This window comes from Chiloscyllium plagiosum, unplaced genomic scaffold (assembly GCF_037043375.1).
Source record: "Chiloscyllium plagiosum isolate Xiang-an unplaced genomic scaffold, Cpla_swu_hap1 HiC_scaffold_35, whole genome shotgun sequence".
Taxonomy (NCBI): Eukaryota; Metazoa; Chordata; class Chondrichthyes; order Orectolobiformes; family Hemiscylliidae; genus Chiloscyllium; species Chiloscyllium plagiosum.
Window position 1 is genome coordinate 59,647,536 of NW_028270173.1, and position 12,702 is coordinate 59,660,237.

At 43.1% G+C, this 12,702-nt stretch overlaps 1 protein-coding gene across 1 annotated transcript; it reads left to right on the plus strand.

Annotated features, from left to right (window-relative positions):
• The first annotated feature begins 910 nt into the window (after positions 1-910).
• On the plus strand, positions 911-6,628 carry LOC148141013 (uncharacterized). Its single transcript, XM_087978735.1, has 2 exons — positions 911-1,411; positions 3,163-6,628. Exon 2 carries the CDS (start codon positions 3,627-3,629, stop codon positions 4,905-4,907), a length of 1,281 nt encoding a protein of 426 aa, XP_087834861.1. The 5' UTR covers positions 911-1,411; positions 3,163-3,626; the 3' UTR covers positions 4,908-6,628.
• The last annotated feature ends 6,074 nt before the right edge of the window (positions 6,629-12,702 follow it).

A 12,702-nucleotide genomic window follows, 5' to 3' on the forward strand; every position in this document is an offset into this window, starting at 1 on the left:
TTCTTGTGCTATCCTCTTTCCGGAGTTCCCTATCTCCTCAGTGCTGTTGTTTCAGTGACCCCCTGCCGCTTAAGCCTCCCTCCTTCCTCTGTCCTCACCTTTCTTTACACCCTTCTTTGTGCCTTCTACCTTGCTTCATGTACATGTGCTGATCTCATCATTACATGTCATCACTGCCTTGGATGCTGCGATTTGGAGATGCCGGTGTTGGACTGGGGTGTACAAAGTTAAAAATCACACAACACCAGGTTATAGTCTAACAGGTTTATTTGGAAGCACTAGCTTTCAGAGCGCTGCTCCTTCATCAGGTCATTGTGGAGAATAAAATTGTAAGACATAGAATTTATAGAAAAAGCTTTAATTGCTATAAATTCTGTGTCTTACAATCTTATTCTCCACAATCACCTGATGAAGGAGCAGCGCTCCGAAAGCTAGTGCTTCCAAATAGACCTGTTGGACTATAACGTGGTGTTGTGTGATTTTTAACTTTGGATGCTGTGGGTCCTCCTCTTCTAAGCTGCTGTCAAACACGTCCGAGGATATTCACATCCCACACTGATGTCAGTTTGAAAGTCTTCCCACACTAGAAATCTCTGTCAAACATTTACCAGAGGAACTGAGACAGCAGCTGCAATAAGTGAGGTTTTATTCAGATGGGACAGTGACAAGTTTAAATCCCCACCTGATCTGTTGCTCAAAGTCACCTCCATTTCCTCGGTCAGTTTCCCAAGTTTCTGGAAACTCATGTTGCTCCAGAAATATTTGGACTGACTGTGAGAGACGTCAATCAGAGAGCCCACCCACTCTGCACATTGTCTCCTCTTCCTCTTCCAGAGCTGGTTCACTTCCTATAGGGACTGAAAACCAAGTGAGGAGATGGTGAGTGAAGGAGCAGCTTTTATACAAATTGTATCCCATAATATCCACACCAACCTTCAGGCAGTCTGACTATCCTGTGGGCAGTCAGGGGTGGAAATGTCCCTTATGCTGTGTGAGAAGATCCAGCTGAGAGAGCTGTTTACTCGGTGCTTTGTGCTGAACTGTGTGACTGGAGCTGTGTGTTGGATATTGAGTGTGTTTATTGGAAGCATTTCCCTCTGATTTCCAGGCTGAGATTTGTTGATGCCTCATTTCTGAATGTGAGAAGGTGAGATGTCATTATCTGCGAAGTGCAGAGGGTCTGAGGATTCTTACTGATTTCCTGTTGTTGTGTTCTGTGTGTGTTGGAGCTGGATATTATCCTGTGGACTGTGAAATAATGAATTGTGGAAGAGGACACAATAGTCAGAGTGGGTGGGCTCTCTGATTGACGTCTCTCACAGTCAATCCAAATATTTCTGGAGCAACGTATGTTTCCTGAAACTTGGGAAACGGACCGGGGAAATGGAGAAGACTTTAAGCAGCAGATCAGGTGGGCGATTTAAACTTATCATTGTCCTCTTAACATACTGAAATTTTTCATCTGATCATCGATTAACCTTCTAAACTCTGGGAATATAACCCTGGTTTGTTCATCGCTCCTCATCATGTAACCTTTGCAGACTGGGGATCATTTTGGTAAATCTATATTGCACTTCCTCCAAAACTTTCCTGTGATGAAGTGTACAGCACTGCTCCCAGCTTTCCAGCTGTGGTCATTTCAGGGCTCTATATCACTAAAACATGACTTCTACCCCATTGTATTCTTTTCCTCAAGAGATAAAAGCCAGCATTTCATTTGCTTTTTGTTATTTTCTGCACAGGTCATGACATATTAATGATCTCTGTACCTGGGTCCCCAAGCCTCTTTAAACCTCTGTTGTTTCCAGTATTTCCCATCTTTTATAAATCCCTGTTCTTTCATTTGCATCCAACGTGCCATTATTGAAATCTATTTGCCCCCAATTCGGCCATTTCCTTAATCTACCAGTGTCTCTTCATAATTTGTTGTTTCCACGTACAGTGTTATCACAAGCCCTTGTCTTGGGTCATTTTTAAATGTGTTGATGCAGTTATCTGTCCTGATGTCTACATTGTTCAATGATGATAGCAAAAAACACTTGCAGCGCCACCACCAGTCAGTAGAGCTAAGGTTGTTCTATAATGTTAGAGATGGCACAGAACTATCATGCACTGTCCAAAGGTTAACACTGAGCAAATGCTGCACTGTCAGGGGTACTGTACTGAGGGAGAGCTGAACTGTGAGAAAAATGGCACTGCAGGAGCAGCTGTGAAAAAGTGCTGCACTCTCTGAGGAACTTTCGCAACTGAAGGTAATATTTGTATCACACAAGTGTCAGGTAGTGACAATTTCTATAAGAGACAATGTAACCATTGTCTCTTGATATAATCGCATTATCATCACTGACCCCCCCCCCACACACACCTCCCCAACTTGCCCCAGCGTTCCTCCTTCCCTCCTCCCCCAGCAAAAAAAACACACACACACACACACAGCATTGTCAGTGTGCTCAGAACTATCACTGACAAACTGCTGAATTTTGCCTGCCATATAAACACTGTGGCTACAAGAACAGGCCAGAGGATAGATACTTTTTGATGAGTAACTCATCTCCTGCTCCCCTTGATGCCTATTCAACAGAAAGTCAGGAGTGTGATGGCATATTCTCCATTTGCCTAAAAGAACACAACTTCAACTCCACTCAAGAAACTTAACAATATTCTTGACAAAGCCGTCTAATTAATGGCCCCACATTCACCACCTTACATCTACTCCCTCCACCACCAATGCACAATGGCAGGAGTGTGTGCCATCTAAACCATGCAATGCAGCAACTCACCAAGGCTTTGACACAACCTTCCAAACCCACCACCGCTACCACCCAGAAGGAAAAGGACAGGGGAGGATTCTCTTCTAAGGCACACACCCATGTGTTGGAATTATATAACTGTTCCTTCACTGTTGCTGGGGTGAAATCTGGAAACTCCCTTCTTGTCAGCATTGGGTGTGTCTCCCCATCTCAAGGGCTACAGCAGCAAGAGGGCAGCTCACTATCATCTTCTCCAGGGCAATTATAGAGGAGCAGCAATTGCTGTCACAGGAACAACTTTGACATTCTGTAAAAATATGGCTAAAAATAAACTGAGGAGGAAGCCTTTTCAGAAAAGGATGAGAAGGATTTGGAGGAACTCATGTTTCTGTTTCCTGTTCCTGTTTTACAGAAGGATTGCACCGTACTACACCAAAGACTGCAGAGAGGATACAGACACTGCAGATGGATCTTGACCATCACCCAAGGAACTGTGGGAAAACATCCCGTCCCTTTGTAGCATTGCTCAACACAGAGAAGGTTGGGCAGTAAAACCATCATCTGGAAATCAGTCTGGTCAGGGGAGCTTTGACATATCATCAGGTCAGAAAGTGGCCAGTGGTGTGGAGCCTTCCATCAGAACCAACTTTCTGAAGGTTTGGCTGTGGGTGATCGGTCAGGGTGAGGCTGGGAAGAAGTGTGAGTGGCTCCAAGTGTGGTGAGAGCTTCAATCATTCATCGAGCCTCATGAACCACTGACTTGTTCTACGAACTGTTCAAGTGTGAGGTGTGAGAGGAAGATTCCACAGGCTCAATACTGTCTCCTAAACCCACAAGGTGCATCTGCTGTACAACTGTTAACACAATGGCAGCTACATGAAAGAGAAATCATTCAATTGTGAGGTGTGCCACAAAGCTTTTAGAAAGTCATCAACCCTCATGAATCACACAGAAGAGAACCAGATTGAGCATGATGTGTGTGATCAGGTGTTTGCACAACCATCAGGCCTGCACATTCCCCAGCAAACTCATTCTGTGGGGAAACAATATATGTATGAGATGTGTGACAAATCATTCTCTGAGTCTTTAACCCTGCGCAGACATCAACGCATTCACACCAAGGAAAAGCTTTTCATGTGTAAGGTGTGTGACAAATCATTCACACAGTCATCGAACCTGCTTGTACACCAACGCATTCACACTGGAGAGAAACCATTCACGTGCAGCGTGTGTGTCAGATCATTCTCAAACCTATCAACCTTGAACAAACACCAGCTAATTCACACAGGCGAGAAACCGTTCTCATGTAAGGCGTGTGGTAAATCCTTTGTGCAGTCATCGACCCTCCGAGTGCACCAACGTACTCACACCGGGGAGAAACCATTCAAATGTGAGTTGTGTGAGAAATCATTCTCGGCATCATCAAGTCTCTGTAAACACCAACGGATCCACAGTGGGGAGAGACCATTCACATGTGAGGTGTGTGAGAAATCATTCTCATCATCATCAAACCTCTACTCACATCACCGCATTCACACAGGGGAGAAACCTTTCAAGTGCAAGGTGTGTGACAAATCATTTACAGAGTCTTCGACCCTGCACAGACACCAACGCATTCACTCAAGTGAAAAGCCTTTTACATGTGAGGTGTGTAACAAATCATTTGCGCAGTTATCAATCCTGCTTGTGCACAAACGCATTCACACTGGGGAGAAACCATTCACTTGCAATGTGTGTATCAAATCATTCTCAAACTTATCAACTCTGAACAATCATCAACACATTCACACAGGTGAGAAACCATTCTCGTGCAAGATGTGCGGTAAGTCTTTTGCACAATCATCGAGCCTCCTTGTGCACCAACATATTCACACGGGGGAGAAACCATTCACGTGCAAAGTGTGTGTCAAATCATTCTCCAGTTCATCAACCTACCGTTTACATGAACGTATTCACAGTGGGGAGAAACCATTCAAATGTGAGGTGTGTGACAAATCATTCTCAGCCTCATCAAGCCTCCGTGTACATCAACGTATTCACACAGGGGAGAAACTATTTACGTGTGAGGTGCATGGTAAATCATTCCCTACTTCATCGCGACTCCTGCTTCATCAGAGGATTCACACGCAGGAAAAACCATTCACATGTAAGGTGTGAGATAAATCATTCTCGGTGTCATCGCGCCTCCAAGTACACCAACGTATTCATACAGGGGAGAAACCTTTCAAGTGTGATGTATGCAATAAATCATTCTCACAGACATTGACTCTGCGTCTACACCAAAGGATTCACACAGGGGAGAAACCATTCACATGTAAGGTGTGTGATAAATCATTTTCACGGCCAGAGAACCTCCGCAGACACCACCGCGTTCACACAGGGGAGAAACCATTCACGTGTGAAGTGTGTGACAAATCATTCTTGGACTCATCAAGACTCCTATTCCATCAGAGGATTCACATGGGAGAGAAACCATTCAGATGTGAGGTGTGTGGCAAATTATTCTCGTCATCATCAAATCTCTGCTCACATCAACAGGTTCACCCAAAGGAGAAACCTTTCAAGTGTGAGATGTGTGACAAAACTTTCCCACACTCAAAATTGCTCTGCACTCACCAACAAACCCACACAGGAGAGAGCCAAATCAACCAAGTTGTGTGAAAGTCATTCTTGTGGTTAGATAGTCTCCACATAGTACATCTGCACAGGAGAGAAATCATTCATGTATAATGGATGCAAGAAATTGTTCTCAAGGTCGAGAGAATACACACGGGTGTAATTCTTCAAGATCTTTGTGATGAATTTTTCATTATGTTCTCCACCAAATGGCACACACTGAAGGATTCACACAGAGAATCTCTTCAGATGCAATGTTTGTGAGTATATCTCCTCATCATGAATACGTGAACACAGGGGAGGTTCCAGTGCTCTGAACTGTGACAGGAAACGTTGGTCCACTTGAGTGAAGTTCTTCATAACTTATCCTCAAGAGTGTTTACCTGTACCCAGTCTCACTGTGCAGGGTGTTCAGTGGGACTGGGGCACAGAACAAGAAGCAGCTTTCACTCCCATCAAACAACTAGTGATGACATCATCGGTGCTGAGGGATTATGATGTAACAATGGAGTGACCCTGCAGTGTGATGTCAGTGAAACAGGACTTGGAGTAACCCCCAGGCAGTGAGGACGACCCGCTGTGTTTGTATCCAGAGGGTTTACTCAAACTGAACAAAACTACAATGGTTAGGAACATAGGAACAGGAATGGGCTGTTCAGCCCCTTGAGCATGTTCTGTGGTTCAGTGAGATTATGGCTGATCTGTGGCCTAACTCCAGGTATTTTGGGATTATATTGAACAGAAATCATCTATCTTAGAGTAAAATTAACAACTGATTCAGCATCAACTGCCATTTGTGGAAGAGAGTTCCAAACATCTTACACCCTCTGGGCTTCTGAACATCTCCACTGAACGATTAGGCCCTAATTTTTAGATACGGCCCTAAGTTCTAGAATCCCCAACTAGTGGAAATAGTTTATCTTTATCTGTTGAGAAAGATATGCTGGCTATTGTTTTTTGCTTGGAAGCATCTCAACCTGAGCCTGTTTGAAGAGAAAACGTGATGGTAGAGCCTGACCACAAAGCAATTCAAAGTTTCTTTCTCAAACCACTTCTATTTGTGACAAACCACTGCTAAAAGATGTTACTTCATTGTAGAGCTATCATTTGGAAGTGAAGGATAACAAGGGAAGCAGATGTACATTGATGACTTGCCACTGAGAGCTACACTCTCTTTGAAGGAAGTTGATGTTGACATTGACCTAGATCTTCTGCACTGAGCTGAAAATGTGTTGCTGGAAAAGCGCAGCAAGTCAGGCAGCATCCAAGGAACAGGAGAATCGACGTTTCGGGCATAAGCCCTTCTTCAGGAAAGGGCCATTCCTGAAGAAGGGCTTATGCCCGAAACGTCGATTCTCCTGTTCCTTGGATGCTGCCTGACCTACTGCGCTTTTCCAGCAACACATTTTCAGCTCTGATCTCCAGCATCTGCAGCCCTCACTAGATCTTCTGCAGTCTGGTTTATTGGAAAACAGACAAACAATTCAAGATGTACGTTGTGGTCACTTCTGACTCCTGACACATTGAGCCCCACCCCCACCCCAGCACTCCATCTTCTCCCTGACTTCACCCTCCTCATCCTTGACTCTCCCCTCACCCAACTCAACAACCCCCATGTCCCAAGTTGATAAGTTGCCACAACCACATGTCTAATCTGACACAGCCTGACTGTCCCTCAGTGGTCAAATGTGCACACCAGCAACTAGCCCCTGACCTGACCACTCACATTTGAGCACCCCCAATCCAACTATGACTCTCCTCACACTCTATTTACCCACTAAGCCTATCCACATCCCAATCTACCTCGGGGATTCCCACACTGATTTCCCTTACTGCTCTCTGTGTGGATTCCTGCACTGATTCCCCTCACTGCTGTCTGTGTGGATTCCTGCACTGTCAAGGAATTAAGTCCAGACTGAACAAGGTAAGAGAAAGTGCTCTACTGGCCAAACATGAACAATGAGATGAAGTGCAGTGCTTGTAATGAACCTAAACTAAACACGATAAAGACCTGTTCCTGACATCCCAGACAGCCCATGGATGAAGCTTGGAGTAGATTCTCTGGAACTGATTCTCTGTCGGCTACTATTCGGCCAGCAAGGAGTTGGAGCAGCTGTAGAATATCTGAAAGCACACTTCAGTCATCATGACATTCCTGACACTGCAATCAGTGACAATGATCTCAATTCATAACTAAGACTTCAGACAATTCACTCCTGAAGGAGCAGCGCTCCGAAAGCTAGTGCTTCCAAATAAACCTGTTGGACTATAACCTGGTATGGTATGATTTTTAACTTTGTACACTCCAGTCCAACACCAGCGTCTCCAAATCATCACAATCTTCGAGGTATGGTCTAACTCATGCCTTGTATAGTTCTAACATGGTTTCCCTGAGCTATTCCATTTGAAGTAAGCCAACATTCCTCTGGTATTTCCTGTAAGATGACTGCTCCCTGACCTTAATTTTTAAGAAAATGTTTAAAGTACTATTTGTCGGAAATTTACCGAGGGACTATCATTAAAATTAGTTGTGCTCTTCACCTAACCTGACACAATGATAAGGGGTGGTCTATTATTTATTAATGACCATCTTCTATGTAATGTTTAAGTATGGAATGCCACAGGTTCATTATAAATATCTCAACATAACTCCAATCATTTGCAGATTCACTGGATTTGGTCACATCCATTTCAGATTCACAGCTCAATAAGTCTCACTCTTCTGGTGATCAAAGTTTGAAGGACATTCTTTCAATCTGTTAAGAGTGTTATACCTGTAACGAGTAAACTTTGAATGTTGTCTTCACTTGTTGAAATAAGAACTACCTATCTTTTCAGGAATTATTTATCTTCATGATTTGTACTCTTTGTATAACCACTAATTAATGTTTTCTTACTGTAAAAATCCATGCATACTAAAATTGTTTCATCTAGTTATTTGTATCTAAATTCCATTTAGGTATGGGGAGTATACTTGATTAGGTTTCCTACAATGTGGAAACAGGCCATTTGGCAAACCAAGTCGACACCAACCCTATGAAGAGTAACCCACCCTGACCCATTTCCCTCTGACTAATGTACCTAACACTATGGGCAATTCACCTGACCTGCAAATCTTTGGACTGTGGGAGGAAACCCAAGCAGACACAGGAATAATGTGCAAATTCCATGCTGGCAGTCACCTGAGGCTGGAATCAAACCCAGGTCCCTGGTGTTGTGAGGCAGTAGTGCCAACCACTGAGCTGTCATGCTTGCTGGAGGTGCCACTGAATCTTTATAATATCAGGGAACTTTACAATCTTGCTGAAAAACAAAAGGAATTTAGAAGAGGGGGTTATTCTCAATTATTTTCTTCCTTTGGATGGGTGACAAGTTGGATTCCATGGGCCCAATTTAAGTGTCATGGAGTCCAGCTCCCTCTAGCTGAAGTTGAGGGGAATTAGGCAAGGAATACACCTGATCTCAATAGCTGAAGGTATGGATTTACCATTGTAAGACAACAGCAGACATCCTGAACAACCAACAACAACTCAAACCTGTACCATGAGAAAAGCTGATTGGTTTAAAGATCACGTGTGCAATGCACGTGTAAGGATAGACAGAATTGGAACAGGCAAGAAAAAGAAACAGATTTTGTTGTTCCTGTACATTTTTATGAACTTTTTTTTGTGTATCATAGATTGAAAAAGATACTAAGTGCAATTTTTGCCTTTTTTTTGTGGAAAGGGAAAATGTCGAAAGGGAAAATAAAACACTTGTTACTGTTAAAAGAAAAATATTTCATTATTATGAGCTTGTCCCTGACTTTAAGGAACTCGATGAGTTACTTGTAGAACTAGCAAAGGAAGAAAAAGGTGACGTGGACCGTGGATTTCAATCACTGATGTTAGGGAGAAATTTTGAGAACATGAGGGAGTTTGTGATTATGAAAGAATTCTGAAATAGTATTCCAGACTCACTTAAAAGTCCAAGAAACAGGAGTTCTGCCAGACGGTGTTTCACATGTTCCATGTGGAGAAGTCATATGGAAATTAGAAAAGAAGATAGAAAAGATTTTAGGTTTTGGAAAGAACAGCAAAATAATAAAACAAAGGCTGGAATGTGAAGAAAATCATATGCTTTCAACATAATATGAATGGACACAAGAAAGCCAATTGTTGGTAGTTAAATGAGAAATCGATTTCAGCAGTAGGAATGTCTAAGGAATCGTCAGGAAGGGATCTGTCAGGAAACAAAATAGGTAATAAAACTAATGTAGAAGCAACATTGGAGCATTTTCCTTTGGAGCTTGCCAGGAAGGTACAATTAACTCAGGGCAGTGAAGAAAATTCTCCCTCAGTTATTAATGAAGAGAATCTGACCATTGGAGGTTATTAATGCTTTATTTTAAAGGGAAAGGTACTTCTAAACAAAGAGGTAAACCAATAAAGATATCATGTGACACTAGAACACGTCAGTCACTGATGCTATCTAATAAACCAAGTTGCATTCCAAAAAGGCAGATGAAGGAGGAGATATTAATTGGAGATATACACAGAAGTTACAAACTTTCCATTTTAGGTTAACGAGTGACTCAATAAGAGTATTGCAACAAATCCTGAAAAAAATAAAGTTCATTTTATCGTGGAGTATTACATGACTGGTTCAAAAATGTTGAAACAACATGTAGAAGTGAAAGAAACTAAGATTCTTCAGGAGAAACAATTGTCTGGCAGAAGGCAGAGAATGGGGATAAAACGATGGAAGCCAGTGACTAGTGGTGATCCCCAAGGCTCAGTGTTGGGAACATAATGTTTCACTTTATACATTAATGATCTGGATGAAGAAATGAAGGGCACTCTGGCTAAGTTTGCAGATGATCCAAAGATAGTTGGAGGGACAGGTAGTATTGAGGAGGCAGGGAGGCTGCAGTAAGACTTAGGCTCGGAGAGAGCATCTTGATCGATTGTGTCAGACCGAAAATCCAGGAGTGGTGATTGTATCTTTTTAGCAGTTATGGATGTTCGAACAACTTTCCTGGGGCAAAATGAAGGCAAAAATGACAGTGGAAAAGTTAGTTCAATTTTTACAAGATATGGATTACTCAAACAAACACAATCAGATCCAGGTTCAAATTTTTAATATCATTTAGTATCTCCTCCATTTCCTACAGTTCCACATGTAGGCAGCCATTCTGACCTTTATGGGCCCCAGTCTCTCCCTAGTTACTCTTTTGCCCTTAATGTATTTGTGGAACCCTTCAGATTCTCCTTAGCCTTATTTGTTCTTTTGAATTCCCTTTTAAGTATACTCCTACTGCCCTATACTCCATTGGGATTCACTTGATCTTGGCTGTCTAAACCAGACAAATACGCCCTTCTTTTTCTTGACTAAAACCACAATTTCTCTAGTCATCCAGAATTCCCCACATCTACCAACCATACTAGGAACATTTTTGATGGCTTCCCACTTTCCAGCCATCCCTTTACCTGCAAATATCTGTCCCCAATCAATTTTCCAAAGTTCTTGCCAAATACCATCTAAATTGGCCTTCCTCCAATTTAGAACTCTGACTTTTAGATAAGTTCAATTCTTTTCCATTACTATTTTAAAACTAATAGAATTATGATCACTTGCCCAAAGTGCTCCCCCACTGACACCTCAGTCACCTGCCCTGCCTTATTTCCCAAGAGTAGGTCAGGTTTTGCACCTTCTCTAGTAGGTACATCCACATACTGACTCAGAACATTTTCTTGCATAACTCTTCTCCATCCAAACCCTTGACACTATGGCAGGTCCCAGTTGATGTTTGAAAAGTTAAAACCCATTACCATTATTTTTATTATTACACTCTATTATTCTTACAGAGAACTGAGATCTCCTTACAAATTTGCTTCTCAATTTCCTGCTGACTACTGGGCAGTCTGTAGTCCAATCCCAATAAGATGATCATTCTTTTCTTATTTAGTAGCTCCATAAAAAAAATCACTGGATATTGTCCTTGGAAGTTTCTCCTTAAGTGTAGCTGTGATGACGTGGAGGTGCAGGTGTTGGACTGGGTAGACAAAGTTAAAAGTCACATAACACCAGGTTATCATCCAATAGGTTTATTTGTAAATACAGGCTTTCAGAGCGCTGCTCCTCCATCAGGTCGCTTGTGGAGCAGGATCATAGGACACAGCTTTAATGCTATCCCTTATCAAAAACACCACTCCCCCTCCTCTATTACTACCCTTTCTATCCTTCCTGTGGCATCCATACCCTGGAACATTAAGTGGCCAGTCCTGTCCATCCCTGAGTCATGTTTCTGTAATACTTATGCTATCCCAGTCGCATGTTCCTAACCATGGCCTGAATTCGTCTGCCTTAGCTGTCAGACCTCTTGCATTGAAATAAATGCAGTTTAATTTATTAGTCCTACCTCATACCTCACTCTCTGCTTTGCTGCTTTCCTAAGTGCATGAGCCTCAGACTGATCCTTTACCTCAATATCGCTCTGGTGTTCCCTCACTCCCCACAAAGTTTTAATCCTCCCACAGTGCTCAAGCAAATCTCCCCACCAAAATATCAGCCCCCTTCCTATTTAGGTGCAACCAGTCTTTCTTGTACAGGTCATTTCTGCCTGGAAGAGATTCCAATGATCCAAAAATGTGTCTGCTTCTCCCCTGCCCCAGTTCCTCTGCCACCCATTAATCTGCTCTGTCCTCCTCTTCCTATTCTCACTAGCACATGGCACAAGGAGTAATCCAGATGTTACTACCCTCAGAGTCAAAGAGAGTGGTGCTGGAAAAGCACAACAGGTCAGGCAGCATCTGAGGAGCAGGAGAATCGATGTTTCGGGCATAAGCCCTTCGTCACGAAGGCAACGCCGATACAGTCATCGATGTGGCAGAGGAACAGGTGGGGAATGGTTCCAGTGTAGCTGCGAAAGATGGATTGTTCCACCTACCCGACAAAGAGACAGGCATAACTGGGGCCCATGTCGGTACCCATGGCTACCCCTTTGATCTGGAGGAGGTGGGAGGATTGGAAGGAGAAATGGTTGAGGGTGAAGATCAGTTCAACCAATCGAATGAGTGTGTCAGTGGAAGGGTACTGGTTGGGTCAGTGTAAGAGGAAGAAACAGAGGGCTTGGAGCCCTTCGTCATGACAGATAGATGTGTACAGGGACTGGATGTCCATGGTGAAGACAAGGCTTTGGGGGCCAGGGAAGTGAAAGACATGAAGGAGGTGGATGGCATGGGTGGTGTCCTGAATGTAGGTGAGGAGTTCCTGGACTAAGGGAGACAGGATAATGATGAAGGACTTATGCCCGAAATGTCAATTCTCCAGCTCCTCTGATGCTGCCTGACTGTCT